The 19698-nt window shown below is 36.4% G+C and overlaps 1 protein-coding gene across 2 annotated transcripts in view; it reads left to right on the forward strand.

Moving 5' to 3' along the window:
* Positions 1-7217, forward strand: part of Mkx (mohawk homeobox) — a 67140-nt gene extending 59923 nt beyond the window's left edge. Inside the window, exons 6-7 of one of the 2 annotated variants that reach the window (XM_048809163.1) lie at positions 6431-6464; positions 6575-6704. In XM_048809163.1, the coding sequence (XP_048665120.1) occupies positions 6431-6464; positions 6575-6578 (38 nt within the window). In that variant the 3' untranslated portion in view covers positions 6579-6704. Of the gene's footprint in view, positions 1-6430; positions 6465-6569 lie in introns of both variants that reach the window. The other variant, XM_015483501.2, reaches the window with a different exon arrangement.
* The last annotated feature ends 12481 nt before the right edge of the window (positions 7218-19698 follow it).

The following is a 19698-nucleotide window of genomic DNA, read 5'->3' on the forward strand; positions in this document are numbered from 1 at the left end:
TTTTTTTTTTTACTTTTCCCCCTTCCCGTTTTGGCAGATATCACTTAGGACAATTTATCTTTACTCATTCAAAAACTCTCCATCCCAAAGACAGGATAACCACAAAAATTTCCACTCAAAGTGATGGGGCAACAGCTGTCTCAGAGTTATTTAACAGTAATTCATTCTGGGATAACAGAGGGTGGTTATAGGGGTATCATCTCTCTTAAAATGTTGCTCTAAAGTGTGAGGAAACACTCAAATTATTTAGATTCCCTATTTTGCCATTTGGATACATCCCTTGATATTACAGTTTAAATCATAAGGAGAAAAAAGTATCTTTTTTTTTTTATCTCTAGTCTGAAATTCTATCAAGAAGTACAGAAAAAGAGTTGAGTAGATTTTTTTAATAGATTATCATTACATGGCCTTTCCATGAAAACAATGTCTTAAGCCTTGCTTTGGGCTTTGCAGGTTGCTTTATCAACAGAGATCACTTAGCTCCTGGGATGATGTGGTTAAAAATCTGGTCTTCAGTGTTATCTGACCTGGAATTGAGTCTCAGAGCCCCCATTTTCTATCTCAGTCCCTTTTGAGTTCCTACACCCCTATGTTATGGTGTCATATTTAATAAGGATGAGGGTGCCATCTCCTAGGGTAATTGTAAATGTTTAAGTATTTGCATAGGGCCTAGCATAAGAATCAGGATTCAATAAATGCTAGTAATTGTTATTTTAAAAATAACCCCTTCTCTTCACTTCTCACTATTTCTCAATCTTCAAGATTAAATTGGATGAAGCTGGATTTTGAATTCTTTCAAGCTGTTTCTATTTTACAGGCAAAACTCCTGCCATGTCAGGGAAGGTCAAACAGTGGATTGTTATTTACTGAAGCAGGGCAAGAAAAAATTTGAAATTCAGTGAAAAAAAAAGCAGGTTACAAGACACATACAGAATGACCCCATTTTAAAACACATGAATAATACTAACCTAGAAGGACATATATTCAAGTATTAATATTAGTTATTCCTGTTTTACATTTTTTCCCACATTTTCTATAGGATTCCTGTATTACGTTCTCATTAGAGAAGGAAAGAAGGGGGGGTGGTTACAGGCACAGTGTGGGTAAGCACAGCCAGATCTCTGGGGTGGGGAAGTAGAAGTTCAGACCACAGCAGTAGGAGCAGGGAGACCAGGGATCCCTTGGTATATGGGGCAAAATCCTGCAAATTGGGAGCACTGAGAATTCTAGAATCTTCAGGTGAGGAGTTTTTATCTTCCCTACTCACTAGAAGCTTGTTCTTTTCCCCAGTTGTTCCAGATTATGTGAATTACTCCAGAATCTGATCTGGTGTCCCTAGGCTCTCTGTAGCTCTGAGATAAAAAACGTAGTAAGCCCTGGATGTCCACACCTGCTGTGATGGTCCTCAAACTGCCTCAGTGTGTTCAGGCACAGTGTTCAGGCAGCTGGATCTCTGGTTTGCTTTAGATCATTGGCAAAGGCCTCAAAATTTTAATTTCTCTGTGAAGGCCTTAGGCTAGGCCTGCTAGGTGAGGTAAATAATTTCCCTGAAGTTTCTTGTCTTTCACTTTCTCCATTTTAATTTAAGGAAACATATAGTTTATGATTTTTGATTATCTAATTAAAAGTATTCATATGCTTAATCTTACTTAGTTTTATTTACATTTTAGTGGTGTGGGTAGTATTTTGTGAAATACTTTAAAACATGACTAACTTTAGGATCTATTTATTAAACTTGGAAAAAACAATCTCAGAGAAAAAAGATTTGGCCATATTTTTGTCTCTTTTTATGGCTACAAGTGTTACTTTAGGAATATCTATCAGAATCAGTTGAGTTTCTAAATGGCATTTATCAAAGTTGGAAAGGTCTTTGACCTCCAGAACTTTATGCTTACACATCTTAAGTTGCCATAAAACTGAGTTTTTTTTGTATAATTGTTTCTCTACTTAACTTTATAAGGAAACACATGTCCAAACTGAGGATAGCCCCACTTTAGATTTCGACATGGTTTAGGTTTTACAGCATCCAAGATTTTCCTAACTACGTACCTCGTTTTTTTTTTCCTTTCCTTTTCTTTTTGGTCTTTAAAACAGGCTCTTTTGGCTGGTTCAATAAGTAGTTCCTGCCAACCAGTTGCTTTTATGGTAATTGACAGCATAGCTGATTTTTGGAACCTTAGAATCTAAAAAGGCATTTTAGCTCAGACTTTAGGGAAGCTGAGCCAAGCTACTTGCAGAGTAGGAGATACAGCTGAGGGGAATGTGGGGAATCAGACCCCAAGACTGTGCTTGCTAATGAAGTGCACCAGGGATCCTGCAGACCAGGAGCTCGCTCAGACTTTTGACTGACTTTTGGATGTCAGCAACATTCGGAATCCTTCCTTCTCCTGCCCACCAGGTTATTTCTGCAACTCCTAGGTGCCAACTCGGGAGCAGAGCCTGTGAGACCACCTGTCATCAGTGGGTAGAAGTGACGTGATCCCCATGACCATCAGTAATGGGGACAATAGACCCACTGCTTTTTAAATACTGACTGTGGGCTGAAAAGGCACAAAATAATTGAACCGGAAAAGAGCAAGCAAGTTTTTACTTCAAAGAAAAAGGGCAGAAGAATAAAAACATACAACATTTAATAACACCACTTAATACAAGGAGTGAATTGTAAATTTTCTTAGTTCTTCTCAAATGATATCATAGTCCCCTAAAATAGGTGGGATATCTCCCCAGATCTCAGCATAATGAATAAGGAAAAAATCTCCCCAAACTGCCAGATCTTTGGAGTTTTTGCTTTCCTACAAAAGCACAAGTATTTCGAGGTAAATGCCTTGCCATCTTCCTTTTGCTGGTTGCTCTGTGCATTGGCACTCATTACTCTGCAGGAGGTGGTCCTCGGATGCACAATATCCTAGTGTCACCGGTCAGCCCATCCATTATAGCAATGGAGAAATCATGCCCTTATAATTCCAATTTACTTTTTGCACCAAATGACCCTGGAGACAGAACCCCCCCCCCCCAGGAGTGGTGATAGTCAGCCTTTTCTTTGTAATCTTTGAGATTAAGCTTTGTGATACACAACTTGGACACTGACTATTTTTTGTTGTGGTGGTACTAGGGATTGAACCTAGGGTCAGATAAGCCATATCCCAGCCCTTTTTAAATTTTTTGTTTCAAGGCAGGGTCTCACTAAGTTACTTAAGGCCTTTCTCAATTGTTGAGGCTGGCCTCAAACTTGGGATTCTCCTGTCTCAGCCTCCCTAAATCGCTGGGATTACAAGTGTGCACTACCCTGCCCAGCTGGGCACTGACTATTGATAGTGACACAAGATGTTTCTTCATTACTTTTTATAAAGATTTTTTTTCTCTGTTCTTGGAAAGGAAACTAATCCACACCTAATGATGTTGAATGTACCCATCTGCCTTAAAATAAAATAGAGAATTCAGTCTTTTGAATCCTGCCTAGGACATTGTTAAGATTTGTGAAACTAATTAAGAATATCCAAACAGGGGTTAGTGTGTGGTGTTTTTACACTTCAAAGATATTTTCATAGGCACCAAAGTGTAAAACACATACACCCAAAGAGTAAGCAGAATTTTATAATTTCACAGTTGGCTGCAATAAATTTGTTTCTCAGCAGCACAAGTTCAAGGAGCTGGCCACAAGGAAGTGTTAGCCTTTGGTTGTGCACGCTGCTGCAGAAAGGTCACCTGAGTTTGCTCCTCATGTTAAACAGAAGTTCTCCCCATGGGCCTGAATGGTGAATTTCATGTTCTCCTTGTACACACAGGCTACATGTACTTGATGCCATTTCTGGATTCCAAATCCCATCACATATTTGATAGCCACAGGCTTCTCATGTGTCTGAACAGTAACCATTCTCAGGCTGACCGTTCAGGTAGAGAATCGGATTCTGGTCTCCTTTGTATATAGGAACCCGCTTTGTTCGTGAAACGGAGTGTCAGTTACATGGTCTTTTCTAAATTATGTTTCATTACTTTCCTACTGTTATTTAAGCTTCATGGGATTCATCCTGCATTTGACAAATCTTTCCATTGAATAAATATCTCCATAACCTATTGCTTCACTTTGGCAACAGAATTGTTGCAATTTGTGGGCAAAATTGAGCAAAGGCCGAAAATCTTTTTTTTTTTCCCTCTGTAAAGTGTCCAATGTTACTGGCTTTCCTCTCCCAAACAAAGGCCTTGACTTGTTCTCTGTTCTAGTAGCGCCTTGTCCCTGTCATTACTGAGTTAAGATTTATAGATGATAGGACTAAACAAAGAATGACTTCACAGGCACAGAGACTTGGTATCCATGTAAAGTCACTAATAATACATTAAAACACCCAGAACACTGCCTGGCACATAGTACCCAACCTATAAATTAGAATTATCAGAGTTCTGCAAACTAAAAATTATTGTTGCTTACCTCCACTTCCATGGGTGATTTTATAATCCCCAAATTATCCAAAGCAGCAGAGGTAGAACTGACCATCCAGGTCAACCTAGGAGGGACAGAAGGTCCAGTGGCTGATGGGGTTCCAGAGGGTGATCATCCAGCTGCTCACAGACCCAACTGTTTCTCCCAAAGGATTCCCTAAAACTTTATAAGATCTGCCTGAGTATTCAATGAAAGGATGGTGAAGAGACTAACATGCTCTTTCATACTGGGACACGCACGCATCTCCTATTTCTTCACAACGACCTTGTCATTTGCTCATTAAGTGCTTTAACTTTGCTTGTTCACCTTTCTTTTTCCAAAGTGCCCTGGGTCCCTAGGTGAGGGTGTGGAAGGAGCTCCTGGTGACCCATCTAGTCTCAAATTGTGCACTTCAAGCCTGAGTCAGGACATAGTATCAGGCTTTCTTCCTTCTTATTCTGCCTAGGAGGCATTGAAACTTAGCTGCCTTGACTGTGTGGTCATGTAATTTCTTTCTTTCTTTCTTTTTAATAGAACTAGGCATTGACCCCAGGGGTGCCATACCACTGATCTACATCCCCAACCCTCTTTTTTTTTTTTATTTTGAGGAAGGGTCTTGCTAGTTTGCCCAGATTGGCCTTGAACTTGGGATCCTTCTACCTCAGCCTACTCAATTGCTGGGATTACAGGCATGTGCCATTGTGCCTGGGCCTGGGTATTTTCTCTCAACCATCCCTGACCTGGGAAATGTCCTGGTTGGACAATACTGTGGTCACGTTGATGTTCTTCTTGTCAAGTCTCTGCTTTGTGTGACTCTCTTAGAGCTCAGAAGTAGAAATTAGTGCATTGTCTAATGAGCCTTGAACATGGCAAAGAAAAGAAAAAAAAAAACCTTGAGAAATTTTGGTGAGGGGGAAAAAATAGAAAAGGGAGAACTGAGGGCAGGAAAGGACAATTTTCCAAAGGCCACAGAATGAGAAGAGGGCCTTCAGCATGCACATCCCACATTTCCTCTGTGTACTGCAACCCCCCATTCTATAGCTACTCTGTGGTGTTTACTGTTGAGGATGACCACAGAGGCTTCACCCCTATGAAGATCCCGAGTCTCTTAAACTGATGGGGAGACCTTGCTGTACTCCTTTGTTGGCCTGTCCCCAGCCATAGAGGTGGCCCTTCTTACCCCCATGCCTCCTTCCCTGCAAGACATCAATTTTTGTGTTACTCATACCACATCCTTTCAGCCAAAGGAAATATCAAAAGCCACTTTTCATCGTTCTTTATATCTATGTGGTGCTGGGAATCATCAGTGTTCCAAGGGAGCAAATGTAAACCTAAGGTGAAAATGGAGACATAGAGGCCAGGATCCCCTTCATTTCCAGAGTTGGTAGCAGGAGGAGTTCTTTGGAGACTGAGGACTGGTACTGGCTCCTCCTCATGGGCCACAAGATCTGTGTTGCTGTCAGCTTTCCAACTGTTACTCATTTGCTCACTAACCAAAGACAACTATGTGTCATTCTTTTTTCTGAGGTTTGGTTTTCATGAAATCACAGAATCTTGAGCCAGAGGCACTGTCAACATCTTCTAGGAACCCCCTTATTTTATAGCTAAGAAAACGGAATCCCAGACTTTGTGGGCCATTGTAATATGCCTTAAAGGACCACAGCAGGTGGATGGTTAGGCAAGGTAGCACCTGGCCCCAGGTATATTCAGCATCTTTTGTCCTAAGCTGTTCACCTCCTGATGGAAAGGCCCAATTTCTTAATTGACCTCAGATTTTGTGTATCTCTAAAAAGCTACCTTTATTCACTGTCATGCTCATTTTGTCATTATCTTTATTATTATTATTATTATTATTTGCATTCTAACAAACACATTTATCTTGGTAAAAATGTAACTAATTTTCAACTACCTTTCCAGATGAAGTTTTATTCCTGGTCATTAATGATGGAATTCCTGAGATGAAAAAAGAAAGATAAAGAGAAAAGTAATTGATCTTTTGCTTCTTTTTTACAGACACTCTGGAAAACGGATCCAGTAAGGGTGACAGGTGAGCAGAAAGTTTTTGTTTGTCCTGAGGGCATTGCAGTGATACCATTGTCCATCCAAACTGCAGCGAGTTTCATTGTTTTCTTTCTGTTTTGCTTAAATCCAGTGCAGCTAACAGAAAGGGACCGAACAAGGATGACACATACTGGAAGGAGATCAACGCAGCTATGGCCTTAACCAATCTTGCGCAGGGAAAAGACAAGCTGCAGGGAACCACGAGCTGCATCATTCAGAAGTCTTCCCATATAGCAGAAGTAAAGACGGTCAAAGTGCCCCTGGCACAGCAGTTTTAAGAGCTTGTCCAGTGGATGTTCTTCATGTCAGTGTTTTGCCTAAATCCTCATCCAGAGAGCCGGAGCAGGAGTGACCATGACTCCCTTTCAAGCCTCCTCTTATTTTTAATTATCCTAAATATACCATTTAGTTGCTTCTATAAAAGACCTATAAATTATAAAGAACTCATTTTAATCAAAACTATTAACTTATTTTATGCTACTTAAACTATGCATAAAATGTCTGCATTACCATTACAGTAAGTGCCTTGCTTACCGAAAATAAGCTACAACGTAGGCATAGTGGGACTGCTATGCCTCAAAATGCCAACGCCACATGCTTATGAGTCTGCGTGCATCATTCCAGACAAACCTAACCATTTCAGGACTGAAACCAGAATTGCTAAAAGCCCTTGAAATATATTCAGTAGTTCACATGTTAAAACTTGGAAATCTGTTCAGCCCCGATGAAATGCTCCTTTTAAAAACAAAAATGTCTGCAGTGTTGAAACTTGTTCAGTGAGCTTTTCGGAATGACAGTGAGGATTTTATGCATGTATTTTGCTTGCATATCTGATATGTTCCAACCTTCCAAAATGAAAGGTGTGGTGATCCACATAATGTATACATTTAAGAAGTGATTCCTTCAAACTCATTTAAAATTTCAGTGAATACATGTGATCAGAAAAACATTTTTCAAGTGCTGCTGGAAAGTACTACAATGCCCCATAGAAATCATTTGTATTTTGTTTTCCCAAAGTTTAAAAAAACCTTTATTTTATAAATAACTGAAATTTTTCCTGTGCAAAACTAAACCTATAGTTTAGTTTAAAAACATAACCCTGTTTGCATTAGAATTCAGTGCTTTTGTGTGATGGAAACTGTTTTTCGTATGGAATGACTAAAAGCTTTTTATTTGGTTCATATCAAATGACAATTGATGATGGACAATTTGTATTGCAATGAGAACAAGACAATGAAGGAAGTGGGTCTCCATATACACACACAAAACTTATTTTTAGATTTAAAACATGGAAAATAAAACATTGAACCATCTCTGGATTTTTTGCCAACTAGCACAGTCAAGTAAAAGTTACCTGAAATCATGCATTAAAAGAAAGAACATTTTGTTTCTAAATTAGACTACCATTGAGTGAGAATAATCAATATCAAGAGAGAGTATCTTTTTCAATCAAACAATAATATTTTAATCAGCTTGGGAAGACGTGAAACTTAAACAGTGGAGACGCCAAGTATAATACAGTGTATGTGCAACAGAGAAGTCAAAAGGATTGGACTGTTTTATGGTGAGGTTTTTTTTTCTGGGTATGTAATCTGTTTTGTAATTTTTTTTTTAACTGGAAAGCATTTTTGTGAGTGTGAATGAGTGCCAATAATGCAGCCATGTGGTTATATTTTTCTTTATTTTGCAAATGCTTTTAAAACTAAAGGCTGCTCTGGTTGATTTATAGACAGTATCAGTCTTGATATAAATTGTAGGACACTTTTTCATGTAACATAGCATTTGGGGATTGGGTTTATTTAGTGTAATGAAGATAATTTGATATAAAAATATTTTGTATATATATATTTTTACTTTGTTTTTTAAAATTGCGGTTTGCAGTAACAGTAAGTGCAAAGCAAGATATGTAAGTTATGACTGTATGATCAGATGAAGTACAAGTTCTTTTGGTTTACATCCTTAACTAGTTAGAGATCCATGATGAAAACTTTGGAATTGTCACAAAATAGTTTTGCCAAAATGTGACCATGTCAATGAAAACTAAGGACAAATACTTCACTCTTTTTCATACTATTATAAGTTATTCTGGCATTAAATATTTTAATAAAAGTGTTTTTGTTTTAACATATTTCACTTAGAGGAATGAATGCTTGGTTGTATTTCATTTGAATTAATTATGATAAATTTTTGCCATCTTTTTAAAGTATATGAGCAAATTTATTCTGTGTTATAGATGACAAGCCAATATACAATAGCTATTCACATGATTTCTTTATAAAGTACTAAAGTTTGGAGTCTGATCTGTAAACACATCAAAAAGATTTTATAATTAGTACTTCTTTGGCAATATCTCCCATTGTAATTACTTTTAATTTATTTTTTTTTCTTTTGCTGCTTTGACATTTTTTGGAAATTAAAGTCCCCCAGTCCTTTAAAAGAACCTTGAACTATGCTGAGCCAGCAGTTGAGAATCTAACTCATAAATTATATTGTAGAGAAATAGAATTACCTCTCTTCTTTATTTTGCCATATTGTAATCATTTTAATAAAATTAATAACTGCAGGAGTTCTTGACAGATTTAAAATAAAAGTTAATTTCTAGACCTCAGTGATCATATGAATTTTGTTTTCCTTTGAGAGTTGACCAGGTGGAGAAAGCAGTAGAACAGAAGGGTCCATTATATTCCGCAATTCTCCTTTGGTTGTGTCCAGGGATATGATACGTGAGCGCTGCACTTGTATTAGGTTTGAATTTCATCACTGTAGACCACCAACCCACTTTTTAAGACCCAAAGAAAAGAGAGTGTGATGCTATTAAAATTCATCATTTAAAAATGAACATTTTTACTAAATTCCTTCTTTCATTAGGTAACTCAATAAGCATTCTTACTGGTGTGCTCTATATTGGAGAAAAATCCTTGGCTTTGAAACCAGTCAGGTCTGCATTTGAATCTCAGCTTTGCCTCTCACTACTGCAAGATCTAGACTCTGCCACTGTAGGCTTCAGTTTCTTCATCTGCAAAGTGGGAGTGAGGAGCAATACCTTGGAGCATTTGCTGGAGGCTTGAGATTATACATGGTATATGAAATGCCTTCCACAAGGCCTGGCCAATAATTCCTATACATAGGGTTTATGCATGAAGAAGTAGAAATATAAATAAAATATAAGATGAGTGGTTTAAAAGAGCACTTTGTGCATGGAAAGATGTCTGATGAAAGACTGTTGAGAAATCGTGAAAGTTAGTATCAGAGGTAGAAAGACCTTTAAGGAAAATGAATTTATTATCATCACTTTGAACTTCCTGAGAAAAGCATTAAGTAGAGCAAAGGTAAGGAAGAACAGATGCGCCATTAGAAAACACAATGTGTGCAGTAGCTTCCCTCTTTCCAATAAACAGGAATTGCTTTTCTGTTTGTATTGCTTGAGACTGTTCAAGATGACTGAGAAGAATTCAAGCAGCTGCTTGCACTCTCTGACTGCTCCAAGTAGCAATGTTAACAGGGGCAGCAGCCATGGTCTGCTTTTACACTCATCCAACTTGATGGCATAACATCATGCAAATAAACAGCACAGCAAGAACAAGCTGAGCAGACTCCACTGTTGGGAGTGCTGTAGGTCAGCCATGCCTTGGAAGGGGTGTTGGTAGGAACTTGCTGGCACATCCTGGTCTTTGCAGTTTCACTCCTTAGTGACTCTGGGGAGTAAACCTAAGTTTTCTATGCCTGGTGTTTGCATCAGTACAATTAGATCAATGAATTTATCTGCTGCAAAGATCTGTCATGAGACTTCAGTGAAATAACAGGTATAAAAAGTGTTTTGCAAACTTGATGGAACTGTACAAATGATTATGAGATGAATGTGCTCCATATAATCTAAAAGGCATAATAATATCCATATTTGGGACAACATAAATTATGATTTCCATAAAGCATAAAGGGCCCTTCCATTTTTGTCTACCATCTTTGGGTCCTTCTGAGAACTAAGAATATCTTGGTCCAGGATTTCTTTGTAAGTAGTTATGACCAGAATTAGATGATTGATTGTCATGCTAAAGGGTTAGAATCCTGACTTCACAGCTTGATAGCATTGAGACCCATCTTATAGATGAACTAAAGATTTGGTTTGGAAGGTATGTGCATTGGTCAAAATAAATTTATTTTAAGGTGAAAAATAGATTTCTGGGTTTGGAAAAGACTGTTGGTGTGTTCTTACATCTTTACACAATGACTCATGGGAATTTTCCCATGTAAATATTGTGTCAGTGTGTCTTCAAAAACAAATTTCAGCACAAATCCAGTTTTGGGAAATTTGATCTGCGATGAGTTCAGATTGGTTGATATTTTTCTTTATACTATTTGATTGGTAATTTTTTTCTTTTACTTTATTTTTAATTAACATGTAAATTATTAACATGTAAATTAACATTTACTTTATTTTTAATTAAATTTAAATTTAATTAACATATTTTAATTAAATTTAAATTTTACAAATTTATAGGGTCTAACTTTGTGTTTCTGTATATTTATACATTACAGAATGGTCCATTGGGGCAATTTGCATATTCATAACCACAAATATTTATCATTTCTTTGTAAAAAAATATTCAAAATCCTTTCTTCTAGCTATTTTGAAGTATTCAATACATTGTAATTGACTAAATTCACAATAGAACTCCATAACTTATTCCTGTCTAATTAGATCTTTGTACCCATTGACCATTATCTCCCCTTTCTCTCTACTGCCCAATCTCATAACCACCATTCTACTCTCTGCTTCTATGAGTTCAGTTGTTTTAGATCTGTAAGTGGTATTTGTCTTTCTGTGCCTGGCTTATTTCACTTAACATAATTTTCTCCAACTCCATCCATGTTGTCACAAATAATAGAATTTCCTTCTTCTTAAAGACTGAGTAGCATTTGGATTGTGTGTGTGTATACTATATGGCATATATACATGTGTGTATGTGTGCATGTATGTATATGTCATATTTCTTTAGCCACTCATCTGTTACAGACATTTAGATTGTTTCCATTTCTTTTTTGTTATTGTGAGCAGTGTAATAAACATGGGAATGAAGCTATCTCTTCAATATACTGATATCCTTGAGTATGTGCCCCATAGTGGTATTGCTGAATCATATGTTAGTTCTATTTTTAATTTTTTGGGGAACTGCCATAATGTTTTCCACATGGCTAAATTAATTTACATCCCCGCCAACAGTGTGTAAGTGTTCCCTTTTCTCTATATACTTATTAGCACTTTCTATATTTTGTCTTTTTGATAATACCATTCCTATTAGAGTGACGTAATGTCTCACTAAGGTATTCCCTGATGTTTAGTGATGTTGAACATTTTATCATATGTCAGTTGACCATTTGAATTCTTCTTTAGAGAAATGTCTACTCAGGTCTTTTGCCCATTTTTTAAGAATGTAGTTGAGTTCCTTATATATTCTGGATAATCATCTCTTATCAGATATATAGTTTGCAAATATTTTCTCCCATTCTGAAGAGCATTCCTTTACTCTGTTGGTTGATTAATGCAGAGATGCTTTTGGGTGTGATGTCCTCTAATTTGTCTATTTTTGCTTTTGTTGCCTGTCCTTTTGGGATCCTATACAAAAATATCTTTACTCAGTCCAGTGTCATAAAATGTTTCTATAATATTTTCTTCTAGTGGTTTTACATTTAAGTAAGACCCAAATCAAAATTAATTTTGATTTGATTTGATTTGATTTTTGTTCAGTGATGGATAAGGTGACTTGTATCCTTGACTTTTACATAAAATTTTAAAGTTTAATATTTTAGAAATTTATAAATGTGATTGTTAGTTGTAGAAAAATTTAAATAGTATCAAAGGGCACAAACCAAAAGTTCCAGGCCCTATCTCTCTATGATCAAAATTCTATATCCCAAAGATAACCATGGTCAATAATATCTTTTGTATGCTTCTAGAAGTTCAAGCCATATACAAACTCATACCTTTTTATCTTGCACTTATTATTATGTTTATATTGGTCTGAAACTAATTTCCATTTCATCATGTCTATATTTTAACCAATATGTAGATTTCATTATTTCAAATGAAGGCATTGGATTTTATCTTTAGAGCTATTATAATTTATTTAGCAAATACTTGTTGGACTTTTGGCTTATTTCCAGTGTTTAGTTATGATAAACTAGTGCCACTCAAAGTTCTATTTCATACTGAGATGAGGAGTTTGTACCCAAACATAAATCAAATGCACTGCTGTCTTCATTAAGAAAATCTTCCTATGGGGAAAAAAAAAGTCAGCCAAACTCACAGTGCCCTTAGAAATATAGTCGGTTCACATTGAGTAGCACTATTACAAACACTGAGTCAGTGGACAGCCTTGTGCTTTTGCGCTTGGCCACTAGATCTCTATGGAATTGATATGATAAAGGAGAATTGATGTCTCAAGTGATAGGATAGGTAGGTTAATGTTTTAATGGATTTGCCAAATTACCACTGAAAAAATTCTACCAATTTCTACTTCCAACAATAAGGCATTTCTGTTTTTCCTAACATGATCAAAATATTGAGTATTTCTCAAAATTTTCACGATTTGACAGTGTGGTAGGTAAAAATCATCATTGTTTTCACTTGTGTTTTTTAAGTCGAGTGACACTGCATAAACTGATGGTATATGTTCTCAGTGAATTAGTTCTTCATGACTTTTTCTTTTAATTGTAAGTGATTTATATAAATTCTTTGTATATTAAAAAATTCAGTGCCTTCTCTATATGTATGAATATTATATTTTCCCAGTTTGTTGTTTTATTTTTTTTTAACTTCACTTACATTATTTCTTAAATCAGAAGCTTATGTGCACATATACAGGATGTAGAGAAGAAGTATGGTAGTTGAGAACACAAACTCTGGAGCCAGACAGCTGAGGGTCAGGTCATCTCTCTTCTGCTCGCTGGCTCTACAACCTTAGACAAGACACTTTAAAAAATTGAAAAATTTCCTCTATACTGCAGTGTCCTCAACTGAAAATACAGATCATAATAGTACCTACTTCCAAATATTGTGAAGGTTATGTTGGATTTTATACACAGAACTCATTATAATACCTGGCATATAGTCAGGGCCAAGACTGTGAAAAGATTTGTCCATATTTCCTGCCATTAGTTTTATAGTTATTATTTAAATCTTCTACCCATTTGAAATTTGTTTTACATAACAAGTAAGCTAGATATCAGACTCTCCCTCAAACACTCCCCCTTCCCACCTCCCCACTCCGGCCCAGTGAAACCTAGTTGGTTGTGTCAAAATTATTTACTAATCTAAATATTTATTTCTGAATTTTTCCTCAGAATTTTCTTGGGCTTGCTTTTTTTTATATATAATTTTATCTTTTAAAGATATCCATGATAGCTAGGCATGGTGGCACATGCTTATAATCCCAGCAGCTTGGGAGACTGAGGCAGGAGGATCACAAATTTAAAGCCAGCCTCAGCAACTTAGCAAGGTCGTGAGCAATTTAGTGAGATCTGGTCTCAAAATTTAAAATAATAATAATAAAGGGTGATGTTGCTCAGTGGTTAAGCACCTCTGGGTTCAATCCCTGCTACAAAAAAAAAAAGCTATACATGATAACATGATAAGTTATGTTCTCAGATCCCTCTTCCCTAAAGATTGATGGTATTTGTGGATTTCATGAAGCATAGATCAATATATATTTTCCAATATTGAGTTTTATTATTAAATTTTATTCTTCTAATTGATTCTCAGTAAAGTCTTAGTTTATTTTATGTTTCATATCAATTTATTCCTTGGTAGTTATTTTGTGTTGCATTTGTCAGTATGATTTTTCCATTTTTATATGATCTTAATTATCATTTGTTTGTAGCCCAAATATTACTTTTTTAGTAAGTAACTTAATTATGATTCTATTGCTTAAATTAATTTTCCAAATGTTTCCCTTGGATTTTAAGGTAGACAATCATATTATTTCCAAGTAATGAAAATTTACATCTCTTTTTAATGTTTATATTCTTTATCTTCCTCCTACCATGTGGTACTGACTAGTATTCTTAGAACAATTTTTAATAATAGAGATGATAGTGAGCCCTCTTGTATATTTTTTTACATTCATGGGATCACTTCAAATGTTTCAATATTTACATGAGAATGGATGTTGACTTGTGAGTAATTCATTATTTTAATACAATATTAGTTTATTCTAGATTTATTAAGCGGTTTTATTATTAATAGATGTTGATTTTTTTCTGGACATTTTTAATTAGTTTAAACATAGAAAAAAATCACAAACTGTAAGTGTACAATTCAAAATTTTTTAAAAATGTAACTGTGGAACCAACACTCAATTCAAAATTAAGAATACTATAAGTACTTCAGAACCCCCTATAAAATTAACCATTTTTTCTGACTTCTGCCTACTTTTGAAATATAAGTAACTACAGTGTTATATTTGAATTTATGTTTTGTTTTGTTTAATATTGTGTTTGTGAGATTTATCCTTCTTATTACATACAGCAGCAATTCATTTTTGTGGTAAATATTATTGCATTATTATGTGAATATACCACAAATTATTTAGATATTCTACTGTTGGTGGACATATCGTTTATTTTTTTGGTTTGGAGTGTCTATGTGAATAACACTTTAAAAACATTCTTGTATGTATCTTGTGATAAATTTATGTATGCATTTCTTCTGGGAGGAGCTGGACTTTTAAAGAGTACTTCTAATGGAATTAGCAAACACTTTCCCATAGTTGTAGCACAGTTTATATTTCCAGATGAAGAGTATGAGGATCTAGTAAATTCACAAACTTGTCAATTTGGGCATTTTCATTTTTTAATGTGTTAGCCTTTGTGGTAGATTTTGTTTTAAGTATTTATTTTTTAGTTGTAGTTGGAAACAATACCTTTATTTATTTATTTTTATGTGGTGCTGAGGATCAGACCCGGGCAGTTGCACGTGCTAGGCAAGCACTCTACCACTGAGCCACAACCCCAGCACCTCTGTGGTAGATTTTCAGAAGCATTCTATGGTTTGAAATTTTGTTTTTAATATTAATACAAAATAATAATTATGAATATGTTGATATCACTTAATATAAATATTTAATTCATGTTTAAGTTGTGGTTTTAATACGTATTATTTGAATATTGTAGCAATACCTGTTTAAGTTTTTAGCCCATTTTATATTGGATCATGTTCTTTTCTTATTGATTTTTTTCAAAGTATTTTTTAATTGTCAGTGGACACAATGCCTTTATTTTTATTTATTTATTTTTATGTGGTGCTGAGGATTGAACCCAGTGCTTCACCTGTGCTTGGTGAGCACTTTACCCCTGAGCTAAAACCCCAACCCCTTATTGATTTTTAAAAGTGTTCTATAATACATTTTGAATACTTTGTCACATGTGTCTCTGTGTGTGAGTGAGTGTGTGTGTGTGTGTGTGTGTTTGTGTGTGTGCATGCATGTATGTTTAGCAATGTGTCTTGTTCAATGCTAGTCAAGATGACTAAGAAGAAGTAAAACAGCTGTCTCTTTTCTCTGCCAGCTCCATGTACCCATGTTTAATAAATGGTGGCAACAGCCACTGGTCTGTTTTAAACTCATTCTGAGTTTAAATTCCTCCAAGAAAATACCTTTTGTAATGCTACAAATGATTCTTCTTAAATACATTTTTTTTCTTTATTTATTGTCAAGTTGTGTTTCAGTAGGACCTGCCTACCCTAAATATTGTTTTATTCCTCTCTGGATTCTTGGTGTTGATTTTTCATTGCATGTTCAAGATGTCCTTCAACTTGAAACCCAGGTTTGTCTTAAGCAATGGAATCCTATGAATCGGAGGGTGGAGCAGACACTTTTCAGCCCTTGTGATCAGAAGATAGACCAGCTGACACACTGTAATCCTTTGGTAGGGCACCAAGAGCTATCTTGTGCCCTGTAGGCTGTATAATTGCAGAAGTGGGAAGAACTTGGCCAGTTGCTCAGCTCTTCCACAGCCCTTTGAGGGTTAAAACCTCATACTATCCAGCACCTCTTTCTTCTTGGAGGTCTCTGTATGTTCACAATCAGTTTTTAGTTCCCTTTTTTTGTGGCTATGACAAAAAAGACTTGACAACAACCACATAAAGGAGGAAGAGTTTATTTTGGCTTATGGTTTCAGAGGTCTCAGTACACAGTTGGCTGACACCATAGCTCTGAGCCAGGCAAAATATCCTGGTGGAAGGGTATGGCAGAGAAAAAACAGCTCTGGACATGGTGACCAGGAAGGATGGCGGTGGGTGGGGGAGTGGGGGGAGCGAGGGCGAGGGTGAGCGCTGTACTTATTAAGGACAAAATAAAAACCCCAAAGGCACTTCCCCGCTTACTATTTCCTCCAATCACACCCTACTTGCCAAATACATTAACCACCCAAATAATCCATATCTGTGGATTAATCTACCGATTAGGTCACTTGTCAAATTCTAATCATTTCACTTCTGAACTTTCTTGTATTGTCCACACATGAGCTTTTGGGGAACACCTCATATTCAAACCATAACAACAGCCAAACTTTCTCTGAGCACTTAGAGATATAGATGTTCCCTTTGAAGTTCTCCTCTGTAGCAATCCAGGTTCTAGTCTAGACAGGAAAACAAACAAAGGCTCTCTCTCCCTCCCTCCCATGATATGTATGTATGTATATGTGCGTGCATGTGTGTGTGCATGTGCATATGCATGTGTGTGTGTGTGCATGTATCTATAGTCTTGTAGAACCAACACCTTGCTCAACTCCCCAACTTAAAGAGCAGCTTCCCTGAGGTGGTTGAATTGGAGCTGCCCATGAGGCGTAAGGCAGGTGAGGTGCACATGTATGTGGCCATTTCCCCAATGTTGAGTTCTTGCCCTGTACACCTTAAGTACTCTCTGTTGAATGTATAGAACTCTTTTACATTGTATTCTCACATGCCATTTTAAAACATTCTTTTTAAATTTTATATTGTCACTATGTATCCAACTTTTTCTCTGAAACCAAAATTTTCCCAGTCACTGAAACAGGTTTAAAGCTTAACGTGAGTCCCTTTGCTTATAACCACCCCTTCTTGTGTTCTTTATTTTGACTTATCTTTCACTAGATGGATTCTGTCAGTACTTGTTTTTAAGATTGTCTGGGTGAATGCTGTGTTCCATCACGTTGAAACTGCATAAGATGCATTCTGAGAACTGAGTGGAACTTGTAAATCTTGAGCTCTTACCTTGCTCTCAGAACTCCTGTCACTAGGGCATGACCGATCAGATAGTGTTGAGAGAAACTCTGAAGCCCACCTTACAGTCCTTCTTGATATATTGTCTGCTAGGTTTTCTTTCTATTTTTTTTCCTTGCCTGAATACACAAACAATTCCTCATTTATTCTGAAGTAGTAACTTAACCAGGATATATCTGAGGGTTGTTCTGGAACACTCTGTGTCTTCTGGATCTACAAATTGAAAATATTTTTGGGAAAACAATACTTACCTCTAAATGATCTCCTAGGATCCCTTTTTTTGTTTTCTTCCTCAAAATTACCAATTTGCCTTATTCAGTTACACAACTATTATTTGCTGTATACCAGTGTATGCCAGGCACTGTGTGGTAGGTTTTGGGGATTTGGTAACATGAAAAAAAGAGTGTAGTGGAATTCTAATGAAATCCCTTAAGTCCATCTCTCATGCCTGCTTTTAGCAGTATCAAGTTTTCTTTTTGTTGTTATGTCTCTTGGTTTAGCTTTTCCTTTTTAATTAGCTTCCATTTCTTTCCTGTGCTACTTTATTATTTATTGGTTTTTTTAAGCTTGCTTTTCTAAATCTTTATCCTGTTTAACTTCTCTGAGAGCAGTATTTGTCAGAAATTTTCTTGGAAAATTGCTCTGCATGCAGATTCTTCGTTTGCCTTTTTCTCCCTTTTGAGAATAGAATTTAAGTTTCATTTTCTGTCCTTGATACTTATTATTATACTTTGCTCAAGAATATTTTCCCAGGTGAGGAGGGCACAGTGCAGGTTTGTGTTTTAGAAGCGCAGCGTATTCGTATTTCTTACCAAATCTGCTCTGCGTCTCTGGAGGGCAGAACTCTTCCTCTCCAGGCTGGGCGGATCTCCCAGGCAGGAACTGAATGACTCACAGTGAAATACGGTAGCTCTCATAGATTATTTCTTTGTTCAACTGATTCAGTCAACTGACTCAGGTCAGCAATTGCAAACCAGATTCCTGTTTTCTCTCACTTTTCAGGTCTGTGTCCCTTCTAGTCTGCTTCTGGGTAGGAGAAAATAAGTCTTTCAGCCCTGCTGAAACTAAACTCCCATTGGGATTTACCCCTTTTTCCTGTGGTCTGTTCATGACTCAAGTTGTTGAATTTCTAAGTAAGGGATTATTTGTGGGATATGTTGGATATTTTAAGATTTTGTTTTACTCAATTTTTAGAGCAAATTTTAGAGCAATTCTGCAGATGTGGAGAGAAATGCATCAACTTGAATATTATCCCTCAACTTGGTCACAGTTTCACTGCATATAACAGATATTCTTCATCTTCTGTAGTTGGTTCCAAGCCAAATTTCATCCAAGATGGAACTTTGCCCTGTTTTTCTTCTTCTTGATGCTTGGGGGTGGCTCCGGCAGAAGGAGTAGCGTAAGTATAACTTTGCACTAACATCTTCCATGAGAAACCTCAGGGAAAAATTGCTACGATCTTACTATTTCTCTTTATTGGGGTCTTAAAAATTCATGTTGTGACAGATCTTATTTTTTTTAACTTTCCTTTTTGTATCTTTGCTAAGTTCCTACAACTCTCTAACACTTTCTCTGTTTATTTATTTAGTCTGACACTATCATGTTCCCTAGAAGTGATTTCCTCCTTCAAATAGCTTCAGTCTTGACTTTCCTAGTGTCACAGGACCCCCAGAGGTCCATAATGAATGGAGTAACTACGAAGAAGTGATAACCTCTATTTCCTGTTCACTTTCTCACAGGCGGTTAAGCTTAAATGTGTGCTATAAAATCCCCTCAACCAACAAGCCCAACCATTTATCACTATAGCCTTAACCACCTCTGCTTTTTGGATATCTTAACTCCCCAAAGGACTGTCAATTTAACCTTAACTACCTAACAACTGCCAAGCCTCACTTTATGAGCTGCTGTTGAGAGTTTAGCTATTTAAGACTGATTTTTAAAAATTTTTATTGGCACTTCATGGCAT

This window comes from Marmota marmota, unplaced genomic scaffold (genome assembly GCF_001458135.2).
Source record: "Marmota marmota marmota unplaced genomic scaffold, marMar, whole genome shotgun sequence".
Lineage (NCBI taxonomy): Eukaryota > Metazoa > Chordata > Mammalia > Rodentia > Sciuridae > Marmota > Marmota marmota.